Source organism: Daldinia caldariorum (genome assembly GCF_022478825.1).
Source record: "Daldinia caldariorum strain CBS 122874 unplaced genomic scaffold F4812scaffold_8, whole genome shotgun sequence".
Lineage (NCBI taxonomy): Eukaryota > Fungi > Ascomycota > Sordariomycetes > Xylariales > Hypoxylaceae > Daldinia > Daldinia caldariorum.
The window spans coordinates 241,006-265,020 of record NW_025953044.1 but is presented as its reverse complement, the minus strand read 5'-3'; the positions used below and the strand labels follow the sequence as shown (position 1 = coordinate 265,020).

Here is a 24,015-nt window from a genome sequence, read left to right as displayed (position 1 = left end):
TTTTTTTAAAAAAAAAATAAAAGAAAGGACAACTATTAGGGGATAATACCTAGGTACCGAGTAACGCAAAAATAACCGTCCGAGACTTTTTATTCCGACGTAGGTATCCAATGGTCTCGGCCTGTTAAGGCTGTTAAGTCGAGCTGTTAACGAGGCATACTGCGGGCGCAGTCGCACAACTTCGAAATCGAGTGTAACTCCAGCTCCAGTTACGAATTATCGTCGGTCTAGATGTCTACGGGTAGCTGACGTTACGTACTTATCCGGGGCATTCTACATAATCTCCATGTACTACCTCGGTCCTTGGTACTAGCAGAAGAATAAGCCCTTACGATAATCGGAATATTCACAACGGTGAAGCTTGGTTAGCACCACGCATTGCAAGAAACTCGATAATGCATCTCTCAACCACAATGCTCCGTCTCCCGCCCTCGCTCCTCGTCCTCCTCGCCGCAGCGACCCAGCTCCGCGCGCAGCAGCAGCAACATCCCACCGCCATCCGCAAGATGTCCCTCGACGAAGGCGAGATGTTCCTACCGGAATACTACGCCTTCGCGCCGTCGCAGCTACAGCCTCGCAACGAAGAACAAGAAGTAGAAGAGCTCCTACTAGCAGGAAACAGCTCCGCCACGATCCCCTTCCGTCCACCGTTCCCGTTACACTACGACTACCTAAGCAGAAGAGCGGAAGCAGCAGGAGCGGGAGGAGGAACAGTAGGAGAAGGAGACTCGGGACCGTCCTCGTACAACCGCGCGCGCGACGTCCTAGCCAAGCTGCAGGGCCGGCAGTTCGCGTGTCCCGAGGGCACGCACAGCTGCGAGAATATCAACCAGCCGAACTACTGCTGCTCGCAGGGCACCCGATGCTTCGCGGTCACGAACGCCCCCGAGGCCGGGAACGTGGGGTGCTGTCCCGACGGGCAGACGTGCGGTGTGACGGTGGGACAGTGCTCTGATGGATCTACGGCGTGTCCGGCGAATCAGGGGGGCGGGTGCTGCATTGCTGGGTTCGTGTGTGCGGATATTGGGTGTAAGTTTAGTTTTGTTTTTGTATTTCTGAATAACGAATGTAGGAAAGAAGTAGGGAAGAAGGAGGATGCTAACATGGTAAATATCTAGGCGTGCATAGCACTGTCTCCGTCATCACCCCTACGACTACAACATCTAGTACCGTATCTACATCGTCCTCCGTCTTAGCATCATCTTCATCAACAATATCATCGTCTTCATCCCCCCCTTCCTCCACCACCGCAGCAGGCGGCATCCCACCCTACCGCCCCACGGGCACTTCAACCACCACTCCTCCTCCTGCCACCTCCTCCCCAACCACATCCTACTGCCCAACCGGTTTCTACGCCTGTCTCGCGCGCGAAGGCGGTGGATGTTGCCGCACGGGCCGCGACTGCAGCACGACGTCCTGCCCCGCGCCCCCTCCCATGACGACCATCATATCCGACGGAGCGACCATCGCGGTCCCGGTATCCGACGCGCAAGCAGCCGCACCGCCTACGGGGACTGCTGCTACTTGTGCCTCGGGGTGGTTCCTGTGCGGCGAGGACGCGGGGCCGGTGGCCGGGTGCTGTCCCTCGGGGTATTCCTGCGGAACGGCGAGCTGTACGCTGGCGGCGAGCTCGGCGACGGCTACGGTGCAGAAGGAGTTGCCGAGCGGTGCTGTGTCTGGTAAGATGAGGAGTGGGAGTGGGAGTGGGATGGTCAATATGTTGGTGTTGGCTTGTGTGTCTGTTTTAGTTTTGATATAAAGCAGTGGGAACTACCAGTCCACCAGATTGAAGTCAAGTTCGACGCCTCAGCAGTCAGTATGAGATACGATAGACGAGAGAGAAGAGAAATGACGATAATAATGAAATCATGCGGATACACGTACACTCCAATACATAAGGTGACATCCGGCCACCCATTTTCAATCAATTAATTCAGTTATAGCATGCCAACAACCATTACCTACATCATCATATTCATTCCAAAGATTTAACATATAATAATTATATCCCTACCTAACCTAGGTTTTGCATCAATCAGAGCTTTCTAATGATATAGCCTCCAATCAGGTGCAGGCGCTAGATGTAAGGTTATTCGAATAAATATAAAAGTGTAAAGTGTAAAGTGGTGGTGTGGTGGTGGTGGTGCTCCTGGGGGATACCACGTGACACCCTCCGTGGTCTGCCCCGGAGCCGACACCTGCTTTCATACCTGAAACCCCCCTACAAGTAGAGCGTCCATCTATTCTTAAAGTATAGGTATCATTAGAAAACTTCAAGTAATTGAGGCGAAACTGGCGATGTAATTCCTCTTTGGAATGCGTACTTGATGATAGGTATGATGGTTGATGTGGTGGTGTGTAATTGAATTAGTACCTACTTAAAACTGGTGGGATGAACCTCATGTACTAGGTAGGGTGTACGGGATAGTAAAACGCTGAATTATTTTTGCATCATGTATAGGACGGAGTTGGCTGTATGAGGTCTTGTGGTTGGAATATATATAATAGGCGTATTTTAAATCCTCAGCTAATCCTCAGCTTCTCGTACATGTGTGTTATATCACGGTACTCATCATTTATTTACAAATGAAGGGTTTTTATTTTGGGTTGGGGGGGGGGGTATGAAAAAGGGGGAAAACCGTACAATCTCACGTCAAGAAGTCAAGTGCGTAAATACGTAAATATCAACAGTTTTGTATTGCATCAAACTAAACACTTTGCCCAATTAAACCAACCAAAGCAGCTCAACTCTATGTGACAGCTAGCTATGTCTCCAGCGTCTCAGATATGCACACCACCGCTTCGGTCGGCTCCATCTTCTGGGCCATGGCCTGTCGTGAGTAGGTATCTATGCGGAGAATCGGTATTGCCCAAGCGCAACGTCGTCTAGTTCAATTACAAGCTTATGCGAAGCATGGTCTGCCGCAACGCCGTTCCGATGCTGGAATTACCGGGCCCAATGAACCATCCAGAACCAATATCCCTCCCCACCGTCCACCTCTTCCATAGCTTTTGTTCCCGGTAATCCAAAAAGAAATGATTTAAATCCATTAAAAACAGCATAAGGAGATAAATAATGACCACAAGCAGCCAAGCCGTCCCAGCCTCCCGAGGGCCAGCCTGGTTGGCTCGGCGAGCGCGAGATAATAAAGAACCGAAGAACCAACAGAGTCCATGTAAGAAAAAGATGTGGGATATAGATCTTGAGCGCATACCAACTTGTTCAGTATATATATGCATGGGACACATCTTTTTAAGACATCAAGATCGCGACAGCCAGGCCGACAAGTGCCACGATGCTGTTGGAACCAGTTCGGAGCGTAGCACCAGCCTCGGCGTCCGGCACCACTGTCGACTCCGCAGTCTCGGACGAGTCGCCAGAGTCGGATGTAGAAGTGGGGTCAGAGGGAGTATCCGTGGCTTCTCCGCTGCCTTCTCCACCGCCAGGGGCGCTAGCCGCGATCGTAGGACTAACGCCGGATCCCGAATCGGCGCTGGTACCGGCTTCTCCAGTTGCTACGGGCGATTCTGTTCCGACCGACGCCGTTCCAACTACAGCGCTGGTGTCCGGAGCCTGAGCCGAGTCAGAGCTAGATACAACAGTTCCGGCCGCGGCGGTAGATCCCGCATCAGTAGATGCCGCATCAGCCGTGCTCTGAGAGACGATAATGGTAGTAGAGGTGGAGGTGGAGGTGGAGGATGTATTGGTGGCACTAGTAATGGCAACAAGATCACTAGTAGCGCTAGTAAGGCCGGTGATCGCGCTGGTAGCAGCGTCAGTGCCGCTGCTGGCGTTAACGCTGTCAGTTGCACTACTAGCAACGTCTGTGTCTGTGCCCGAACTGACAACAACGTCGGTTGCGCTGCTGCTAATATCGGTGTCTGTGCTGTCGCCAGTTGCACTTGTGACGGCAGAATCAGTCGCGGTTCCAGTTACGGTGTTTGTGACCACGGTAGCCGTACCCGTGCCTGTACCAGTGGCCGCATCCGTGCCCGTACCAGTTCCAGTTCCAGTTCCAGTAGTTGCAGCGTCCTGAGTATCAGTCTGAGTACTAGTCTGAGCTACTACGGTAGTAACCGCAAAAAAGGCTAGTGCTGCGTATGCTTTCATGTTGATAAACATCAGGCTGTGTTGTAGTAAATCTAACGTATAAACGTGAGAAAGGGAAGTTAAGTTTCGAGGACGTTGGTTTGGCTAGTAATAAATGGCTAGGCTATATCCCTCAGAATGATCGTCTAAAACTGAAGGAGTCGTACACGTGTATGTAATGAGCGAGTTGTTCAGACCGGATGGAGAGATGATCGATCGAGTCACTTATATAACCACTTCGGTCCCAAGAGACGGTAAGGGGAAAAGGGGCAAACCAAGTTTCGATAAACAAACTTTCCCATCTTGAATTCAGCTTACGCATGCATACAGGCAACTAAGACTTCTTTAGCCCCTGTGCCTGGCATTTTACGGCCATCTCGGGGTATTTCACGACCACGGGTTGTCGACATTGACGTTTTCTACATAAGAAAAGAGTTGCTTGGTTTTAAGTTAAAGTGCGTCGTCTCAGGATGGCTTGATGTATCAGCTATCGATAACTTTGAAGCTTAAAAAAAGGTGGGATGATACATAGCGGTTGTGAAGCGGAACAAAAGCCTAAATATCAGGTACCTGTATGGAAGACAGCATAAAGAACGCCACAGTTGTGTACATAAGTCACTTCAACAATTAAGGAGCATTGATTCTTGAATAAGTCGAATGTGGCTCGTGGTCATCTAGGATAATGTTCTAAGCCACTAGATTACGAAGATTGTCTCTTGGGAATTCTTACAATTCTTTTATTACTCTACAACTCTACAACTCTAAAATCTACTCACCTACATAATCAACGCAAATATATCGCCGGGTCCTGCTCACTCCTGCTCACTCCAATAATTATGCTCGAACAATCTATATGCCATCAGAGAGTGTCTCTTCTTTTCTTCCTCTTCTTTCTTTCTTTCTTGCGGTACCGAACAAGGCCTCTGCCAAGTCAAGAAATATTCATACTGGAGGGTATGCAACGTCGACCTGCTGTCCTCTAAATGGCGAGCTTTAGGTGGAACTGAGCGCTGAGCATGGTTCACTCGTATTGATTTGTTGCACACAAGCATGAAATAAATGCATAGTTACGAGCAAATTAAGAGTATCTCTCTGGTTTCAAAAAAACATGGTAACATAACAACCTCCGGGCATCCCCAGCTGTCAGCCGCTTCACATTGATTGACGTCACTAGGATCTAAACTTATCAACTTCTCCCAGCTCCGCCATGTCTCATGCACCACACCGGGAACCAAGCTTCACTAGGATGGAGCCGATAGTGTGTGGTTGCAGTTGAAATGGTCGGCAACCTCCAAGGATTATACACGTAACCGTCGACCTGCTATTCACAAGACTTAGGTCATTTTATCTTCCGTCAACAATTTACTGTCGACGACCCATTCAGGCCTGACATCTGATAGTTGACGACTCCCCAAGCCATCTGAGGTTGGGATGACACAATAGAGTTTTACTTCATAAGCATATCCATCGCACTCTCTTTCAGCCCCATATCACCTTTAGGCCCCTTGACGCACGGCTCATAGAAGTCCATAGATTTTATCTATTCGATGGAGCAGCTTATACATAAAGATGCAAAAGCAGCTACGTTACATTCGTCATGTGTTGAATAGTCAACAAGAGAATCCAAAATAATCCTCAAAGAATATGCAGTGGCCGGTTTCTCGGGACCGGAAGTCCTCTTGGAACTCCTCGTTACGACCGCCCAAGATATGTTTCGTAGTTTATTTACTACGTACCGGAGGTCCTCTCTCTGTAGCCACCGCCCTCTCAGTACCACTCGAATTTAGATTATGTCTAGATCTAGAAGCGCTCAATCATGAGCGTTTTAAGACATTCCGATGCCGCTACTCTTAGAGCACACTGGGCCTCACAGTTGTAAGTATAACAGGTATTCAAGCTGACGAATGTTGTCAATAACCTCGAATAACAATTTCAACCACTTAAATCAGCCGAGTCGGTTTTTCTCTCTCTCTCTCTCTCTCTTTTTTCTCCTTAGCCAAAAAAAAAAAAAAAAAAAAAAAAAAAAAAAAAAAAAAAAAAAAAAAGAGCCATGTGATTCCTCGTTTCATGGGCCCGGTCTGGACTCAGATAAGCTTGAATTTCGTATCCCTCGCCATAGTCATATCAGGCACCTTATCCCCATCCACCCCAGTATATTCAGCCCATCCGACTCTCTCGAACACGGGCAATGGGGCGGATGACTGTGTTCGTCTAAGAACAAGATATACCGTCTCCACTTTGGTCTTTCCTGGATAGAGTCGGATTCTGATATCAGAATCCTCATCTCTTCCCATGATAGGACGGGACGCAAGAGGGAACAACTATAATTTTTCCGTTCCAGGTATTTTATGTTTGCCGTCCGCGCGAACGTCGTAATCGGGAAACCAGATCATCCCATGATCTTTTACAAGGTTAAATACTTTAGTCCACAACACTTCAGGTCCCGGAAGCCTAGTGCCAAGGGCGTCCTTCAGACGCATTTTCCCCTCGGTCTCGTCCCAGGCCGTTTCTAATAGTCGCCCTTGCAGAATAGCGTGTCCGCTCGCAACTCTCCCGTATTCATTTGGCCCAGTTGTCTCCGTTTTGACGCTATGGAGTTGACACAGGAATTTCTTATAAGCAAACGGTGCGAACTCGACGGGACTTAGAACGCTAGCCCACGACCACGAGGGCGCCACATAATCGTCCGGTTTGGTCCCAATTGCACCAGTTTTTCTCTCCTTGCTGTTAGCCCAATGAACCCAATTGCGACCGCCGTCTTCGCCCCTGACGATGCGCGCCCGGCTCCGTCCAACACACCAGGACATATCATTCAGCAATGTTTCCTCCCAGAGCCCGGCCAAGTACTTCCCGGTAGGAATCCCATAGGTTTCTCGCATACGTCTAGCGTGCTGTGCCAACCCGCTCATGGCAGGGAGCCTATCGCCGACGAAGGTTAGGTTTAGCTGACTGTAGGCGCGTATCAAAGTATGACATTCATGTTCTGCCCTCGTTCTAATATCCACCTTGGTCGCATCGCGGTGCGTAGCCAAATAGGCCTCGTGGGCTTTTGTCCAGGAATCATAATCTCTAGTGCTATCTGCTGATATATCTTCGCATTCGCAAGCCGTATGATGCTTGCACTCGAAGACGAGCTCATTCCCACAAAAGTGTAATATCCGCGGTGATAGCCGCCGCTCTTGGTATACCCAAGCTCGTGTCAGTAGCGGATAATACTCGCCGAAGGGAAACTTCTTCGCTAACCAGAAGTGGGGTACTTCAAGGGGCTTTTCCGTAGCTAGGATGCAACCGGCAGGACCAGTTGTGCCTGGGAGTTGGTATTCCATTCTCGTCTTAACAGGTTGAAAGCCACCGTTACGATCAGGCGATCACGTCGCTGCTAGACATACAGTACAGTTCCCGTAGTATGAGGCCATCTTCAGAGATTCGCCGGTCCAATCTTCTGCGCTATCCTGAATAATACAAAGCGCATCGATCCAAAGGTAGCGTATGTCAAGAAGCCTACAGAAACGTATCGCATCCTGGTAATTCTTAGGTAGATCATCTAACGGTATTCTCTGCTTCAAATCTTCCTCCTTCTTGACCGTCAAAGTAAGAGGATTCTCGCCCTCCTTCGGCTTCCCCCAGCAATGTGAGAGACAGGCATACGTATCTTCCCTGTTGTCTGTCACACACAGCAACCTAACAGGATCCGAATCGTTACTCCCAACGTCTAGGACGCGGGCTGGTAACGGGCTCCGTCTGAAGCTCTCACATTTCTCGTGTTTCTCAACGCAAGCTTCCAGCCAAGCGCGGGCTTGCTTAACACTGCCAGGGGATGCGAATTTTCCGGGAAGATATTTCTTACGTAGCTCAGCAAATACGCCGGACAAGTCGCTTGCGTTCGGAGGCCTATGTAAAATGCATGTCTTCTTTATCGTTTCGCCGCCTCCTTCTACTTGATACTCGAGATGAACACGGTGTAAGTCCCGATCGCTGGTCGGCTTTTCCGCCGCGCACGATGCTCTCTGGACTTTTCCTCGGTCCGGTTTGCAGTGCTTGAATACTTGCGCGAGCAAATCGCAACTCATACACCCTGGTTTTCCTTTGAGAAGCCGTCCCGGTAGGAGAAATACATCTTGTTGTTGAGGATCAGGCCAATCTTGACATATGTTACAGGATGGCGGCTCAAGATTAGGCCGCCGCCGCCGCTGCTGTTGTTGTCGAGGACGCAATGGTATAAGTAAATTTCTCTCAATCCTTTTCTTCGGTTCGAGAAAGGTCAACTTGCCATTTACATTCTCCAACACGGCGTCTAGATTGATCGTATCTTCCCTTTCCACACCGTCTTTATCTCGCAGCCGAGCGGACAGAATCGTGCCCTCAAGGCGAATCTCCGTAGCGGACTTGGAGAAGTTGGAAGATCCTACTTCGAAACGGCCATTGCTATTCCCGAGGATCGTGTCCAGGTCTAGTCGGGATTTCTGCTCCGTTTTAGCTGGGGTGCGACATGTGGCGTGGAGAGTGCAGTCGGGCTTGTCGAGGCGCAGATCTCGCGATGATTGAGAGAAAGCCATTCCGGTGGGGGATACTCTCCTGCGGATTATCTGTATTATTCGGTAGAAAATATATAGGAATAAAGGATATTTGCTAGATCGGAGCCATTGTATAATATATAAATCCGGCGAGAGCTGACATGCTCTGTGACGTCAGTTTCTATATTCAGCTTCCGTGCGGCTGTCGAAGTCCTATCAGATCAACTTACAGGGTCAACTGCAAGGATCCATGGCATTGATGTACCTTGAACCTTTCAATCATCAAATAATTATCATATATTTTCTGAAATCAGTCGTGGATGAATAGCACGATGTACGTAAGGGCGTGTAATCGTTTAGGTTACCCATTGAAGATGAAGATATAAGTATATGGAAATATAAGCCTCGCCTAATAGGGCTGGATTCGTGACACATGTGTATCTGGGAAATCCATCTGTTTTTCTTAACAAAAAAAAGAAAAGGAAAAGGAAAAGGAGGATGAGGAAAAGGTATCATTTCTACCATACCCAAGGCCAGCAATTAGATTGTTACGTATAAGGAGTAAAGAATAACCACCCATCTACCGCATTCATGACGCATGTGGCACCAGGTGAGCCAACGAGCCGTCAAGTCTATCTACCAGCTGACGAAAAAAAAATCGTACCTCTAGGTTCCTTAGGTATACGTACCTAACTTACTCTCTAATTCCTAAAGGCGGAAGGGGGTTAACTTAACCTAAGCCTACCGAGCGTTTCCAAGAAGCCCACAACATCACCAATTATTCACTTATACATAGCAGTTACAATAGGTCCTTGTAGAATGACGAGAAATATTAGAATGGTCTATTTTCTAAAATTCGAAAATTACCAAATTGGCTTTGCCTAGTCTTTACTCCAACAAATCAAAGGGTATCTAAACGCCCTCCTCCTCCTCCTCTCCTCCCCTCCCCTCCATTCCCTCCACTCTTTTTTGTCTTCTTCCTTTGCCCAAACTGTCTCCTCTACACTTTGCTTCTTCTTCTTCTTCTTCTATACTCAGATCTTGATATCCAAGCAGGGGCAAAAAAAAAAAACAAAAAAAAGGGATCCTTTAGCCGTTGATTCGAAGCTGGCAATTTCCAAATGTGGTGTACCTAGGTCTGGCGTGTTGGTGAGTGTGTATGTGGGTGGGATATGGGGGTAAGGTGGAGGTTTCCGACAACGCCTTCCTTATTTAGTTCTGGTCTCCTTGCCTAGTCGACGGGATCCCCGGACAGGACTGGACGAAAATGGCCTCTTGGGAGAACCGGTGGCCGGGACAGCCTTCTTCTTGGACCAGGTGCAGGGTCTTGACCCAGATGATGCCGGTGTCCGGCTCGAACCCCTGGTTCAGTAGAGCGCGGCAGCGGAAGAATCGCGCGCCGTGCACGAGCTTGTGCGTCAAGCAGACGTATAGCTGTACTTCACACATCTTGGCTTTCTTGTTGTTGTCGTCTTTTGTTGGTTATGGTTTTTTTTTCTTTTCTATAAGACTCTTGTTAGTAATAGTCAACTAACTACCTGCGTTCAGGGAATATAGTCAATGCTTACCTGTGTGGGATTAAAAGAATTTTTTTTCCGACGTTGTGCTTTAATGAAGTTGCTTTGCGGCGTTGTCTGTGTCTGATGCTGAACGCTTCTTGCTAAGGCAGTTATTTTTTTTTTCGGCTTTTTTTTCCTAGTGCGAAATAAGGCGAAATTGTGCTGGCGTTGCAAACAATGATCCTTTTACAGCGCTAAGGCTACAAGACGTTGAGGAAGTCGCTGGTAGAACTGAGTCGAATTGAGTGCATTACCTACCTCCATGGTGAACGACTCGAATATATATACTTTCCATCTCCCATAGCTTTGCAATAGAGATAGAGTGAGAATAGTCTCTTATATTTCCTATGTATGAATTTGATTCTTGCACTGTCGGGCAGGAAGAGAGAGAGAGCCCAGGTATAAGGCAGAGCGGAGTTCATAACTATTTTCCTAGAGAAAAGGAAACTCCAGGAATTCGTACTGCTGCCCGTTTAATGTCCTTACTATAATATTCTTGCACAGGGATTACACTGTCCTTCCCACTGTAGGCCTCTTTTATGCGTTGGCACTACCTACTGTTTCTATTTCGTCCTTCCTCCCCGGATCTTGTCTCCACCTATACGGTGTGCCCTTTTTAGCGCCGAAACTAGACCGGGAGGAACCATCGTCAACAATTGGGAATTATATCGACACTTATAACTTTCATAGTTTGGAGAATGGCTTGTTCAAGTTGTATTCTGAAACTGTTGGCACCCATGTAAGTCTTATAGATGTTGTCTCTAGGCCCTGAGCGGATCATGCTGTTTCCGATTCATACACTATATACAATTGGGTGTAAATAGTCGCCTTGGGGGAAATCCAAGTAGTCGTTTATTAGGAGTTCCAATTACACAGAATGAGGAACACAAAATATAACTTGTTCGTATATTGCCAATGCTCCTGTTCTCACTGTACTCCTTTTATAAAATGGGGGACGATGTCCTCCTTAGACAGACTTGGTGGTTGACGGCTACCATAGGAGGTAATAAGCCTGCTCGGCTTTGCGGTATTGTATTTACAAACTGTTAGATACTAATAATGGGACTGGTTACCTAGATGAGAAAGACAGCGCGTTAAAACAAGACTTCCCCGTCAGCTCAATAGTAGATAGGTACCTAAACAGAGGACATGAAGATGTCCCTAAGTGTGGATAGGGGTAGACATCAACAGATTTTTTTCAATATCATATTTGCATTGAACGACTCCCTGTGTTAAGGAGTAACTTTCTGGTTTATACGATATTATACCGAGGGTCATCTTTAATGCAAATTCTACTTATCCCACAGAGTAATCTACCTAACCTCAGGTAAATATCAAAATCTCAAACTGGGCATGCTCAAGGTACGTAGGTACCTAGTAGTATTTCTCAATATGAACCATCCCATTGAAGCCCCAATGATGCCTCAGTAGATGTACGTATTATTCCACTCTTTCCTTAGGTACCTAACATGTACATGCCTTGCATCTGGCAGTTGCTATGCGAAATCTCGTACCCCGCCGTCGACTTAAATAGGTCCTTAGGCAGGCACTCTTTCAGCCTCCCCCAGAGTTGCGAAACCAACGTGGCCGTGGTCTAGTGGTAATGGGTTGGGTTAGAAATAACTCTCGGGTTTTTCGCAAGACTTGGATTCGACCTCCTTTAGGAGGGGCGTGCAGAAAGGCCAACTGTTCAGGTCAACCGAATAAAGGCGAATTTGAGTCCCAGCTTTTATTATTATTTTTATTGTTTTCGTCTTACTTTTCTTATTCTAAAAAAAAAAAAGATTTAAAAAATAAAAATAAAAATAACCACTACTCCTACTTGCAGCTACATAAAACTTGCCTCCTACATACGATTAATCATTCGTGATACATGGTAAAGGAATAGGTATTCGCAAAGGTTAAAGCCTCATCTAATACAGGATCTTGACGGGCTTTAATCGGAAAGAAAAGGAAGATTCTCACACCAGGAGGTTTTCAGGCGCTGAGTGTAAAAAAGAAAAAGAAAAAAAATTGGTCAAAAAGACAAAATGATCAGACATTCTCCCTCGCTCCATAGATTCAGTTTTAAATGCTTAATATAAATGTTCCCTAAATTTTGTGGTCAAACCGCTGCACCACACATCTAAATGACTCCTTAGATTGATATGGTGTATGTTCTAGGCCTTATAAGCTTTCTTTTAACACGTGTTTGCACGAAAAATGACTGTGCGCGACGAGTACTTCATAGGAATCAAGAGGCCCGTGTATTTGCCAACTCAAGCTCTAAACACAATATCGTCCTCTCGACTCGGCATTGACTCCTCAAGATGCGATTTAAATCATGTGCTCATAGCACGTGCCCCTTCGAAGAATCACCGCCTACACCCACGTCCCAGAGGCCCTGAAAGCAACCCCTTTTCCCAAACCAACAGCACTACCCAATAAAACCGTGAGAAAAAGTTCACAGCTCCCCGCCTTCATCCCCGCCGCTAGAGACCATGTTGCTCAGCGGGCCTTTCTTAAGCATAATGCTCATAATCTCGTACAAGGCGTCCGCGGCCGCCATCGTGGTATGTTCGGCGTTCGTGTCGTAAGCAGGCTATTAAACGAGCCGGTGAGTCTCCAGTAAGCAACTACGTAGGTAGGTCTAGGTACGTATCCCAGAGCCATGAAAAAAAAAAAAAAAAAAGCTCACAGCAACTTCCACAATATCCGCCCCGATCAAATTAACGTCCTCCAGCCCCCTCAAAATCGTCCTCAGCTCCCTCGTGCTCCACCCGCCCGTCTCGGGGGTCCCCGTAGCCGGCGCGAACGCGGGATCCAGGGTATCTATATCGAGGGACAAGTACACGGGGTTGGTGGTGCCGACGCGCTCGACGATCTTCTGGATGATCCCGTCGGCCCCGATCCGGTCGATCTCGCGGGCCTCGACGATCTGGAAGCCGCAGTACCCGTCGTTCTCGTAGTCGCTGGGTCCGCTGAGCGTCGTCCGGATGCCCGCGTGGATGTTGCTGTCGTTGGCCAGGAGCCCTTCCCGCGCCGCGTGGTAGAAGTACGTCCCGTGGTTGATGCTGGCTACTTCGGAGGGGGAGCCGCCGAAGACTTTGGGACGCCCTGTTGGGTTGGTGGAGCACGTTAGATTTATCGTTGTCTTGAAAAAAAAAATTAATTTGATGGTGGCTTACAGGTATCCAGATGACTGTCGAAGTGGATTACCGAGACAGGTCCGTACGCTCGGTTGATCGAGCGGAGTAAGGGGAGGGTGATGGTGTGGTCGCCCCCGAGAGTGATAACTCGTGGTAGAGTCTTCCCCTTTTTAGACGGCCCAGGTTTATCAGCGGCTGTCTTTGGTGCTCGGGAGAGTATGTTGTAGTGGCCCTCTTCGATTTGCTTGAGAGCCCATGTGTTATCGTAACTACGACCAAGTTAGTGAATGTTACGGGCAGCACTATCTAATAGATAGAGGGAGTTATGCGTACGACGTCACTGGGATGTCTCCACAGTCGAGAACTTTCGCCCATCCGTTGCTAACGTGAAAACATCTTGTTAGCTTTGCAATCTACTTTTTGAGACTTTACCTATTATTTTTGGAAGCAGACTGATCCATATGTTCAGTACACTTACTACTGGAAGTTAGCTATGATTTCGGGACTGTGTAAGGTACCTGGCAAACCCTTTTTTCTTTTTTCTTTTTCTTTTTTCTTTTCAAAAAAATGAGGTGCATACATACCAAAGGGTTTGTGTCTAAGGGGACATTGTATCCTCCACTGATTCGGATCAGCAAATCGTATAAATACAGCTATGCCTATATAAAGGGATCATACTAGAGATTGAGACGTCGTGATCCTTGGCGAATGCCCGAAGGGCCAAACCGAGCACCAGGTCGGTATGACGTGCCAGTATCAAATGGTGCCCCTTTTACTCATTAGCATAGGTTAGGTACCTGGTATGTGAGTGATAAGTTAGGTGTTCAACAAACCTATGAATGCAAGGTCATAATCGATTTCTTCGTGGCCGAGGCAGGGTTGATATGGCAAGCGACCAAACGTAGATATTCCGGAAAATACTGAGTCAGCCTGCCGTAGAGTTAGTAACCCGATTAGCTATTTTTTCCTTTATTTTATAATCTAACCTGCGTTCCACCGTCTCCAGGTAGAACATTGTACCATAATGACTTGTGCGGGCCAGAAAGCGTTTTCTGATTATCATGAGTTCCATGAGCAGCAGCAAAAGCTACGTAATTGAGAACAAAGAGAGCTGTCAACATCATGAAAAAAAGGTAATGATTTCTCGTTAAACCACGACGGAAGATACACAACTTTTGATCCTATTCTATCGACACTATGGGAGCGTAGTATGATTTTATGCGCATTTATCTTACGGCGAGAGCCATCTCCTCCCATTCGGATTGGTAGATGACTGCTATCAATTCTGCAATGACAACAAAGCTTCGACTAGGGCAGTGTGCTTATCACCAGCAACTTGTCCACTGAGAGAAGGATGCTGTCCGGAGGAGACCCATCTCAACTGGTCGTTGATGTTCAACTTGCATAGAGGAGATGTCATCAAACTCTTTCTTGTTAGGTAAGTGGTAAGTAGTCGGAATTGTCCGCAATGCACTGACGACATCGTGCCTGAATGCGGGGGACCACTAGATAAAGCCTCGAGAGCCGAGATATCAGTGATGCGAATGAGTATGCCAACCAGATAAGGCTTTACGCCATCGTATCTAATATAATATCACCTATTCCATTTTGAATATCCTAATCGACATCGTAGATAAACCCATATTTATCAGGTATGACTGAGATGGGCGCTTGACTGGCCGGTCATTTCTATATAAGAGGTATGCAAGCGTGGATTGCGGTTGTTTCCGTTTCTTTTATCACGTAGAAGACCTAAAGAGGTAATCCCACGTGCTAGACTGGACGAACTTGGCGAGATAGGTAATAGAAACAGACAAGTTTATTAACTGCCGGGCCGGTTACTTCCCCTCCCCGGCCGACATTATAAGCCCTTGGGGGTATATCCATGAATGGTATAGAGACAAGGATACCTATAATAGGCACAGTCCGTAACTATGGACGCCTCTGTTAGCATAATATGCACTATATTCGCATGATAAGCAAGGAGGTGGAAAGGTTTGTTTCAAATCCAAACCTGCATGCTTTTTAAATCGTCTCGCTTCGGATCGATTGGGGGGTTTCCCACACTGCTACGTTCTCCTTTGCACGGCAGCAAAGTTATCTTGCTGAATTGGATTTACCAAATCATATTTATGGCCTTAACTCTGCGGCCGTGAGTCTCAGCTGTGGATGAGAGAGCCATGGATGAAAGCCGCGGCTTGTCATTAATTTTTCCGAAGCTCCAACAGCTCCATCCTACAGCCCCCCCCACCATTGCCGGATTCTTGGGAATTTCGTCATGATGCAATTTTGTGCATCTTCCCATCCGATTATGATTGTGGTTACTTGCATTAAATTCTGCTGCGATTTGCAGAGATTAGGGTATCAAAGGCCCATGTGGTTCTGATCCGCACCTAAAATGCGAAGTCGCACTCTTACTCGTTGCTTTGATGAGAAGTGTGGGAATGCCTACACGGGTTTGACCATGTTGGGGACTTTAAGTCTATGGCGAAGTCGCACGTCTGCCTGGGGTGGCCAGCGTCGCGAGCTCTGATTCGTTTTTGGTGGGCTGTAGGCAAGCAGGCCAAACAGGCCAAACAAGGTTTGGCATGAGGCCGAACAGCCTTGTGCAGTTCGAGAAGTTCATTTGTCCTGGTGACTTGAGCGACTGCAGAAGAAAGGCATTATCCACTAAGAGGTGCAGGTTGGGAACAAGTGCGACAGGATGAAGAACACCTCCCGCATGAGATACAACGTAACCTACCTGCCTACTTGCTGCCGAGGGTGGTTCTCTTGCGGGTGGCTGGCAGTAACCCGCCTATGTCTCTCTCTCTCTCTCTCTTCCTTAATGCGCGATGCGCAAGCACACGCGCCGCTCTGAGATATAGAGATTTAGAAACTTGGCGGATCATGTACGAAATATTTAATACAACCAGCCATATTTAGATAGAGTCGCATAAATACATCGTACCTAAGATATCGAGACCGAATTGTATGTATCTCATATTATCGTTTAGATATGAGGTGAGGTATCGATGCGCACTTACACACACTTACACGCATTAACGTAGGGATGGTGTGTCGGGTGTTCCCCAAAAAGAAAAATAAAGAGATCGAAAAGTCTAGGTACCTAGGTACCTATACCAACCTAAAGTACCTAACATTGAAACATACTAAAACTCTTGAATTAACTACGCCTATCCGGGAAGTTGTTAAGCAAGAGTTGCTGCTATCAACTTACCTATCATACATGTGCGCTTGACGTTATGTAGCACAGGCTAGCGTGGCTTTTGGGACTAGGGTAGCCCACTACCCACCCGGCCTACCAACCAACAGTAGGTTAGATGGGGCCTCTTTCCCAGCCCCCGACCTCCGAATCTATTCGAGAAAGTGGAAGTCCACTATAACTTTCGGGAAGGCAGGTAGAAACAGGTTGACAAGTACAATACAATCTCTGCCTAGGAGGTACTTAGCAGGTAAGGCAGGCAGGGCAGGGCAGGGCAGGGCAGGCGAGTTAAGGTGGGAAGGTTAGAAATACTACTACGTAGAAAGATTGGAAGCTGCAAAAAGGTTCCCGATCATCGCTCATAGTCCACCTTTCCACCACTTATATTCAATTAAAAGTCGTTTATTTCAAGTCTGTAGCCGCCGAAGAAGTACCTACATACGACTGAGTAGGAGGTACACAGCGACTTTTGCGCAACCCTTCTTTTTTTTCTACCGTTCCAGCATTTCTTCATTACACTCATTGCACTTATTACACTTATTACACTTATTACACTTATTACACACGGGAGTGGACAAAAGCTTACACAGAGATTGGCACTTCCCATGAACTTAAGCAAATATCGTTGGTGTCGCCAGTCATAAATTAACATTCGTATATCTCCTCGTATATCTCTTATTCCTTCTTCTTATGCTACCCCCAAAATATCACCCAATGGCCAGCGCTTAAGTACCTTGTTTTTTTTTATTGTACCATGCGCTGCAAGGTTTAAAGATTTCACCTTCGATCAGGTCTCCAAACTGGCTCCGGTCACTGTGAGTGGTCCAATAATCGACACCGTACACTTTCTTTTTTTTTTATCAGTGGCCAGGCAGGACGACCCTCTTAGGGACAGTGAGGACAAGTGAGGGTTGCCTGCTTCTACATCGTGTAGGGGGCTTGCAGGAGACAAGAGGAACAACTTCAAAGAAGTTTCGGACGCGCACCGGAAGTTCGCTCTTTTTAAAAAGACAACGTACAATACAATACCTTGCTCAGCCCCAGGCCACCTCATTTTCCTACGATGAGGAAAGGATCGGTTTGGTACGACCCCCGTTAAGTAGACTTGGCAAGAGTTGGCAACTATCGTAGATAGCATGTCAACCCACTCAACAATGCTCGCTTCTACCAAAACCGTCTCGCCGCCGGCATCGACAAATCTCTATTTCGAGCCTCTGTCCGATCGTTCTACCCTTGATAACCCTAGCGAACGAGCGTTCAAGAAACATAAGGTGCTTCCACACCCGAGAAATGGTCGATCTGAGCCCACAGCTGGGAGTAGGCATTCGCATGAAATATTCATCGATACCACGTCAACCCCGGAGTCGCGCATGAAAGTAGAAGAATCGCCTACTCCACCGAGTCGCAGCCACGATGAGAGTCCTAGCGTCAAAGCGCCTGGGCTTGGTCCTGTTCTTCCTCCCACCCCACCAGCGCATTCGCGTACCTCGTCCGGAAATCATTCGATACGGCCTTCGAGTCCGACCTATGTCGTTACTCCGGTGCAAAACGCCGCAAACACATCTGTGAGCACCACACCGAGAACTCCACCGCACCAAGCGAGTCCGCCTACCCCAGACGTCACCCCTCCCCAAGCCGATCGTGAATCGAGACCTTCGCGTCCCGTTTTAGCAAATCGCATCCCATCCAAGGCTACGGATTCTCGTACCAACTCTTTCATAACAGCGCCGGAGAATCTCGATTCCTCAGAGGAAGACAACAAGTCGACACCTAGGGCGGTATTATCTTCGGCTAAGGCAGCTCAGACTGTAGCAAGACGTCTAATTGATGCGCGGCAAAAGAAAGGGCAGGACATAGAGTTGGGATTAGGCCTCGAGTCTGACGATAATTTGACACCAAGGACGAAACGAGAGTTTTCGGCTTTTGATGGTGAATGGGGATCTGCCAGCTCGGTTGAGCAGGAATGGGACCATAAATACCACGATAGGAATATTAGAGTGGAGAAGCGACGTGTTCAAGCGAAAGCTAATGGACAAAGACCCGAAGTGGTCGAGGACGTGACGGTAACTCCGACCAACGCGACGAAGGCTTTAAGATCAATGCCCCTTTCGGATCGACTGCACAGGCATCCTTCACCACCGTTGGAAGCCGGAAGCAAGGATAAGACCTGGGCCGCGCCATCTACTTCCGAGTCTTCGGTAAGCACCGATGTAAGGCGGTCCTCCGGAATGTCCTCAAAGTCTACGGTATCTACGGTGGTGGAGGCTATTCTGGTCGGAACGCCTCCTCAGAGGCAGAAAACGTTACGTCATGTGAGGAAGCAACCGATCTTAAGAGATTCTAGCTCTGAAATTTCTCCGTCGAGCTCATCGGCGAACACGTCGCTGAATAATGCATCAGCCAATTCATCACTCCGCCAGATGGAAATTTCTCAGCGCGCAAGAGCCGCTAGGAAGATGGTTGATGGCACTGTTAAGTCAGAGAGCCTCGTATCTACGGGGACGGTCAACTCTGTCGCTAGTCGCAAAGCCCGCCGGGAAGTATGGAAAAATGGAGGAATTCCTGTAGTGGTGATTCCTGACCGCAAAGCTTCCATCAAAGCCACCGGGCCGCCATCGTCACTTAGGTCTACGAGTAGTCACCGTACTGGGAGAAGCAATAGCCTTAGTTCGGCACCGCTCTCGAGTTTCAAAACGAAAGACTTGACTCCCTATTTTAACAGACCTTCACGAAGAGGTAGGGCCATGTCAGAATCGGAAGGCTCAGTCCAAGTGGAAGAATTAACGATGGACTATCCTCCAATCGTTCCTATACGTAGATCATCACTTTCAGCCCCAACAAGCAGAAATGGCTCTAGGGCCGGTTCCCGAGCTGGGTCGTTAACCGCGGAGAGTTTGAAGGCGCACGATGCTTTCCTAGAACAGGAGAGCAAACAGCAACAGCAACACCGCCAACCACCTCAGGTTACGGTGGAACGTGCACCTCCCGTCGAATATATGAGCAGTCACTCCGATCAGAGACAACTTGAACAGGCTCCATCCGTCGAGTCGCACAGGGACGTTCTTCATGACCACAAACCGCTTGTAGACAACAACGGCGACCCGTTCTTCGGCAAGCGCCTAACGGCGCACAACACCCCATTTTCCCAAGCATCCGTCGAGACAAACGGGACTCACTCTGCGGCAGATATTTCGGAAGCGATGGCTGTAAATATTTACCCGCATCAAAACAAATCCGTTTTGATGGTTCATCATATGTCGAAACCCGTAGATCCTGTCCTCGCCGCAAACGCCTTGCAAGGAACTGAACCCGCCCAGACGGGATATGCCACGGAAACGGAGGTGGTCTCAGACAACCCTAAGATTACTGCCACTGGTCCTGATGGTGCGCCTGCGACGCCTCCCCAACATCATTTCTTTTCGATGGACGATGTAGATTCCCCCCTTAGAAACCCGCGTGCTCCCCCTGAACCGCCAGCGATTAAGTTCATCCCAGCTACGCCATCCGGACTTACTCCCGCCTCAGAAAAAGAGAAGATGCTGGGTAATTACTTTGAAGAGACACAAAAGCGACCTTCTCTGGTACGTCGTGCCTTTAGTCTTCGCAAGAGCACCGACAACGTTCGTCCGTCCGGCTTCTTATCACGGACTCTGTCTCTTTCGAAAGGAATTAAGAGAGAAATTCCAGAAAACCCGACGCTTGATCATAATAAAAGGAATACCAAGAGACAGCAATACCCCACGGTTCAAGACACGCCTCCTGACGAGTCGAAATTGCATCCATTTTGGCGACCTACATATGACGACGAATTTGAAGAATACGACTACGATGATTGGACAGGTGAAGTTCCTGCTGAGGTGGATACACTTTACAGATATCCCCCAATTGACAATCGCCCGACCCGTCGTAGAAGCTTGAGCGAACGAATGAAGCGGACATTTGCTATATTGCCTATCGAAGATGAGAATCATTACACAGTCCCCACCCAGCGTAGTCCAGAACGTCGCACCGTCAAGCGTACACCAAGTGGCAGACTCCGCGTGATGAAACATCGTGATAGCTACGGGAGTATCAAGTGGAACGGCCGCCAAGATTCTCATGAGTATGAAAACGAAGGTCGACCATCTACAGCACCCGAGAATCAGACCCGACGTGCGTGGGGGACGGAGAAACGCGTCGACGATCGAGGGCGTAGACTCTTCCCCAACTGGCAGGATAAGCTGGAGCAGTATAAACCGCAGAACCTGCAGCGCAGGTTAAGCGAGCATCGCCGACAGAAGCGTACGGAGGTTCTCCGACAAAAGATAAGTGGGCCGCGCGAAGTTCGTGACGGCGTGGGCGAAGTCATCAAACGCAACAGCTATAAGGGACCTTCATACCAGACCGCCTCACATCTTCACTCTGCGCCAAACGGAAAGGCAAACGGGTTAACGCACCGTCACCATCACCGGCACCAGCACCAACCACAAGTGCACCAACGCCGTAGATCCGTCTACATCTAATTTTCTAACTATGGAAGGCCTGGACTGTGAAGGGCTAGCTTCTAAGGGGGCATGGCCAAGTGAAATCGAAGCAAGGGTCCTAATTGGCAATCTATCACTCTTCTGTCATTATGCCAAGTTCTACCGATTCTCATTGCCCCCATAAACGCTACCCCTTACATGAACACCCCAACCAGCAACACTAATCATGACGAACTATTACACTTTTATGACGCATACGAGCAACGAAAAACACGACTCTAAGATATTCCCCATATTACGTACGATTTGAGACTTTTGGGCTTTGGCTGATTACCCCTGTCGACGATACGACACTGTATGTTTTTTGTACCTTTTTTTTTTAACAAAAATGGGCGAACGAGATACAGGATTATTTCTTTTCCCCTTTTCGAAATAACATGATTGGTGCGGGTTAAAGATGGATAGATGAATGGGTTGGGGAATGAAGTCGACGAGATGATTGTTTTTTCTGTTTTTTTTTTAAAAAAAAAATCTTGCTACGCTACTACCTACGTTACCTTGCCTTGGAGCTAGGATTCCAGAGGAGAGACATGAAGGATTTGATACGAATAACTACGTAAAATACCACCTTGTTGAACAAGTGACCATGAGTCTTGTCTTTACTTTTTCCCAAACTTGGCCTCAGGTAGGCCGACTTGGTGTTGCGTTTTTTATGGTGTTTCTATAGGTTTTCGTGCTGAGCACGTCCACTATGCTTATGCTGCTGCTATTATGTTGACTTCATCGTGTCATGAACAGAAGTGAAGCATTATCTGAGCATCGTGAGTGATTCTAGACAGATAATAGTACAAATACCAAGCAAGAACGCAGAGTCTCATCAATATCACATTACGTTACGACTCCATTACGACTCACAATAAGATAAGCATCTAAGTACTTACCTACCTTAGGTAGGTACTCCTTTTCAAGTTGTCCTTAACGCCTTTATTCTTAGTCCATTCATTATACCTCTATGTACCTAATAAGTGTACCTATTTGTATTGTACGTATTTCTACCCACTAATACGGACGGAATACAATTGATATGGTAAAAAAAGGGGTATATATCCGCCTTGGCGATGGGGAAAAAATGAGAACCACGAAGTTTATAAACCAAACCAGACCACACCGCACCTTTTGATGACAGTTGATCTTTTTCTCCCTTATAACGCCGTGCCGTGCCGTGGCCTGCCGTGCCTTGTCCTTGCCCTTGCATTGCCTTGCCTTGCAAACCCAAGTCCCCGTTTCGTTGACTTGGGGAACGTATTAACTACCTCTCAATTTGTATGCTTCTTTCCTTCCTTCTCTGGCGTAATCCACCCGTAGGTAGTTGAGTGGGTTATGAATTTTTCTTTCCCCTTTTTCCCTCTTCTCCAGGCGGATATGGTTCTCAGGTAGCGGATCGGGTTTTCCTAACAAGCGTCTTCCTCCGTACGAGTCCTTTCTACTAATTCCTATTCCTATTCCTACTGCATTCGATAAAAGGTCGTTTGTATTCTCTCTCTTTCTCGGTCTTCTTCTCGGTCTCTTTCTCTCCCTGTTTCCCCCTCCTTGTTCAATTCTCTTATCGGAATGATAATCCTATCCAGATATCCCCTGACAGGAGACATCAGTTGCTGCCGCCGGTGTCCTCCCTCATCCCGATCCCGATACTGATGCCGAGCCTGGTCCATTCCCCACTCCGTGCCCATTCTTGGTTCTGTGATTAGCGACGGCGAGTAATCCGTACGAGTTCTAGGAACAGTAACCGTACCAGCACCCGCGTGGTACTAACGGCCAGGCGCTCCAGGCGGCGGCGGAAAGCCACCCGCAGCCCCCGGGGGCGTAGGTCCGCCGGGGAACCCTTGGCCTGGGGGAGGCATGCCGGGGAACGGGAACGGAGGCGCGCTACCACCGCCTGGAGCCCCTACTACCGGTGGTGTAGGTGCGCCCGGAGGCGGGAAGGGTAAGCCGCCTGGCGGAGGGAAGGGGAGACCCGCGCCGGGAGGGGGGATAGGCAGACCGCCGGGGCCGGCTGCGAAGGGAGGGGGTGGGAGACCTCTACCGGCTTGGCCTGGTGGAACTGTTGATGCAAGCGCGCGTTAGAGAATTTTCGTAACGTGGTATAGAAAGATGAGGGTAATATGGCGGAGGGAGTGAGGGAGGGAAGGGAGCTACTTACGAGGCATTCCTTGAGGGAACGCGCCGCCGGGCGGGGGCGGCATACCAGCGGGCATACCGGGGAAGGGAGGAGGCGGTAGGCCGCCTGGGAAGGCGAAGGGCGGCGGGGGCATGGCAGGGAATCCAGAGGCAGCAGCAGCGGCGGCGGCAGCGCCACCGGGTTGGTTCTGGGGAAGCATGGGGTTGGCGTGGGCCTGGCCCTCGGCGGCGTAGGAAGACGTGATAGAGTCTATGACGGACTGGGCCTTCTCGTGCCCGATCTGCTGGTAGTAGTCGACGACGTTCCGCAGGTGGTTCCGGCCGCTGTTGTGGGCCTTGCGCACGCTCATGGAGTCGTGCGTCAGGTAGACGTCGCAGTAGTCACAGAAGACTGTTGTTGATGGGGGTTTATTGTTAGCGTCGCGTTTCTCGTTTCTACGAGTATCTAGTGATATATGTATATATAGAAAAAAGAAAGAAAGGAGGCTTGGATATTGATGGAACTTACACTTGGGCATCTTGGCGGTATAAAACTGTATTGCAATCTAGTGATGGTATAGATTGATGATGGGGTTGAAGAAAGAATGAGAATTGGGATTGAATTTGCCGCCGAGAAGTGGAAAAGATACAAAAAGTAAAGTACAATACCTTATGTACCTTGACATAAATGATAAAGGAGCTTGGACGCTAAAAAAAAAGAATGGAGCCAACCTCTGACAGACTTGAAAAACCCCTGGTCAATTGATGAGGCTACATAGTAGAGGTACTTTATCTACACGTGACTTTGACTAACGAACTGCGAGGCTACTGCAATGCTTTAAGCGTTGTTACTTCTTATTGGATAAAACACTTGAACACGTTTTACTACACACTACACA

General features: G+C 48.3%; 7 protein-coding genes across 7 annotated transcripts; 2 read left to right on the top strand and 5 right to left on the bottom strand.

Annotated features, from left to right (window-relative positions):
• Nucleotides 1-413: 413 nt before the first annotated feature.
• F4812DRAFT_459111 (uncharacterized protein) lies at nucleotides 414-1,790 on the top strand (the record flags this gene model as incomplete). The annotated part of the gene is made up of 3 exons (XM_047937482.1): nucleotides 414-1,029; nucleotides 1,119-1,679; nucleotides 1,765-1,790. 3 exons carry the CDS (start codon nucleotides 414-416, stop codon nucleotides 1,788-1,790), a joined length of 1,203 nt encoding a protein of 400 aa, XP_047790137.1.
• A 975-nt stretch (nucleotides 1,791-2,765) lies between these two features.
• F4812DRAFT_459110 (uncharacterized protein) lies at nucleotides 2,766-4,111 on the bottom strand (the record flags this gene model as incomplete). The annotated part of the gene is made up of 2 exons (XM_047937481.1): nucleotides 2,766-2,831; nucleotides 3,275-4,111. The coding sequence occupies 2 exons, from the start codon at nucleotides 4,109-4,111 to the stop codon at nucleotides 2,766-2,768; spliced, it is 903 nt and encodes a 300-aa protein (XP_047790136.1).
• On the bottom strand, nucleotides 4,033-4,615 carry F4812DRAFT_427697 (uncharacterized protein). The gene has a single exon (XM_047934123.1). The coding sequence runs from the start codon at nucleotides 4,410-4,412 to the stop codon at nucleotides 4,224-4,226; it is 189 nt and encodes a 62-aa protein (XP_047790135.1). The 5' UTR covers nucleotides 4,413-4,615; the 3' UTR covers nucleotides 4,033-4,223.
• Nucleotides 4,616-6,174: 1,559 nt separating this feature from the next.
• F4812DRAFT_471193 (CNVH-domain-containing protein) lies at nucleotides 6,175-8,727 on the bottom strand (the record flags this gene model as incomplete). Its single annotated transcript, XM_047939065.1, has 3 exons — nucleotides 7,480-8,727; nucleotides 6,460-7,422; nucleotides 6,175-6,411 (listed from the first exon to the last, which is right to left on the bottom strand). The coding sequence occupies exons 1-3, from the start codon at nucleotides 8,644-8,646 to the stop codon at nucleotides 6,175-6,177; spliced, it is 2,367 nt and encodes a 788-aa protein (XP_047790134.1). The 5' UTR covers nucleotides 8,647-8,727.
• Nucleotides 8,728-12,606: 3,879 nt separating this feature from the next.
• On the bottom strand, nucleotides 12,607-14,412 carry F4812DRAFT_451086 (Arginase/deacetylase; the record flags this gene model as incomplete). The annotated part of the gene is made up of 8 exons (XM_047936162.1): nucleotides 12,607-12,744; nucleotides 12,841-13,259; nucleotides 13,331-13,560; nucleotides 13,625-13,695; nucleotides 13,876-13,912; nucleotides 13,970-14,060; nucleotides 14,125-14,221; nucleotides 14,278-14,412. The coding sequence occupies 8 exons, from the start codon at nucleotides 14,410-14,412 to the stop codon at nucleotides 12,607-12,609; spliced, it is 1,218 nt and encodes a 405-aa protein (XP_047790133.1).
• Nucleotides 14,413-17,650: 3,238 nt separating this feature from the next.
• On the top strand, nucleotides 17,651-20,998 carry F4812DRAFT_451085 (uncharacterized protein; the record flags this gene model as incomplete). Its single annotated transcript, XM_047936161.1, has 1 exon — nucleotides 17,651-20,998. One exon carries the CDS (start codon nucleotides 17,651-17,653, stop codon nucleotides 20,996-20,998), a length of 3,348 nt encoding a protein of 1,115 aa, XP_047790132.1.
• A 1,462-nt stretch (nucleotides 20,999-22,460) lies between these two features.
• F4812DRAFT_377424 (U1 zinc finger-domain-containing protein) lies at nucleotides 22,461-23,903 on the bottom strand. Its single transcript, XM_047932004.1, has 4 exons — nucleotides 23,646-23,903; nucleotides 23,160-23,528; nucleotides 22,752-23,060; nucleotides 22,461-22,690 (listed from the first exon to the last, which is right to left on the bottom strand). Exons 1-3 carry the CDS (start codon nucleotides 23,653-23,655, stop codon nucleotides 22,768-22,770), a joined length of 672 nt encoding a protein of 223 aa, XP_047790131.1. The 5' UTR covers nucleotides 23,656-23,903; the 3' UTR covers nucleotides 22,461-22,690; nucleotides 22,752-22,767.
• Between the last annotated feature and the right edge of the window lie 112 nt (nucleotides 23,904-24,015).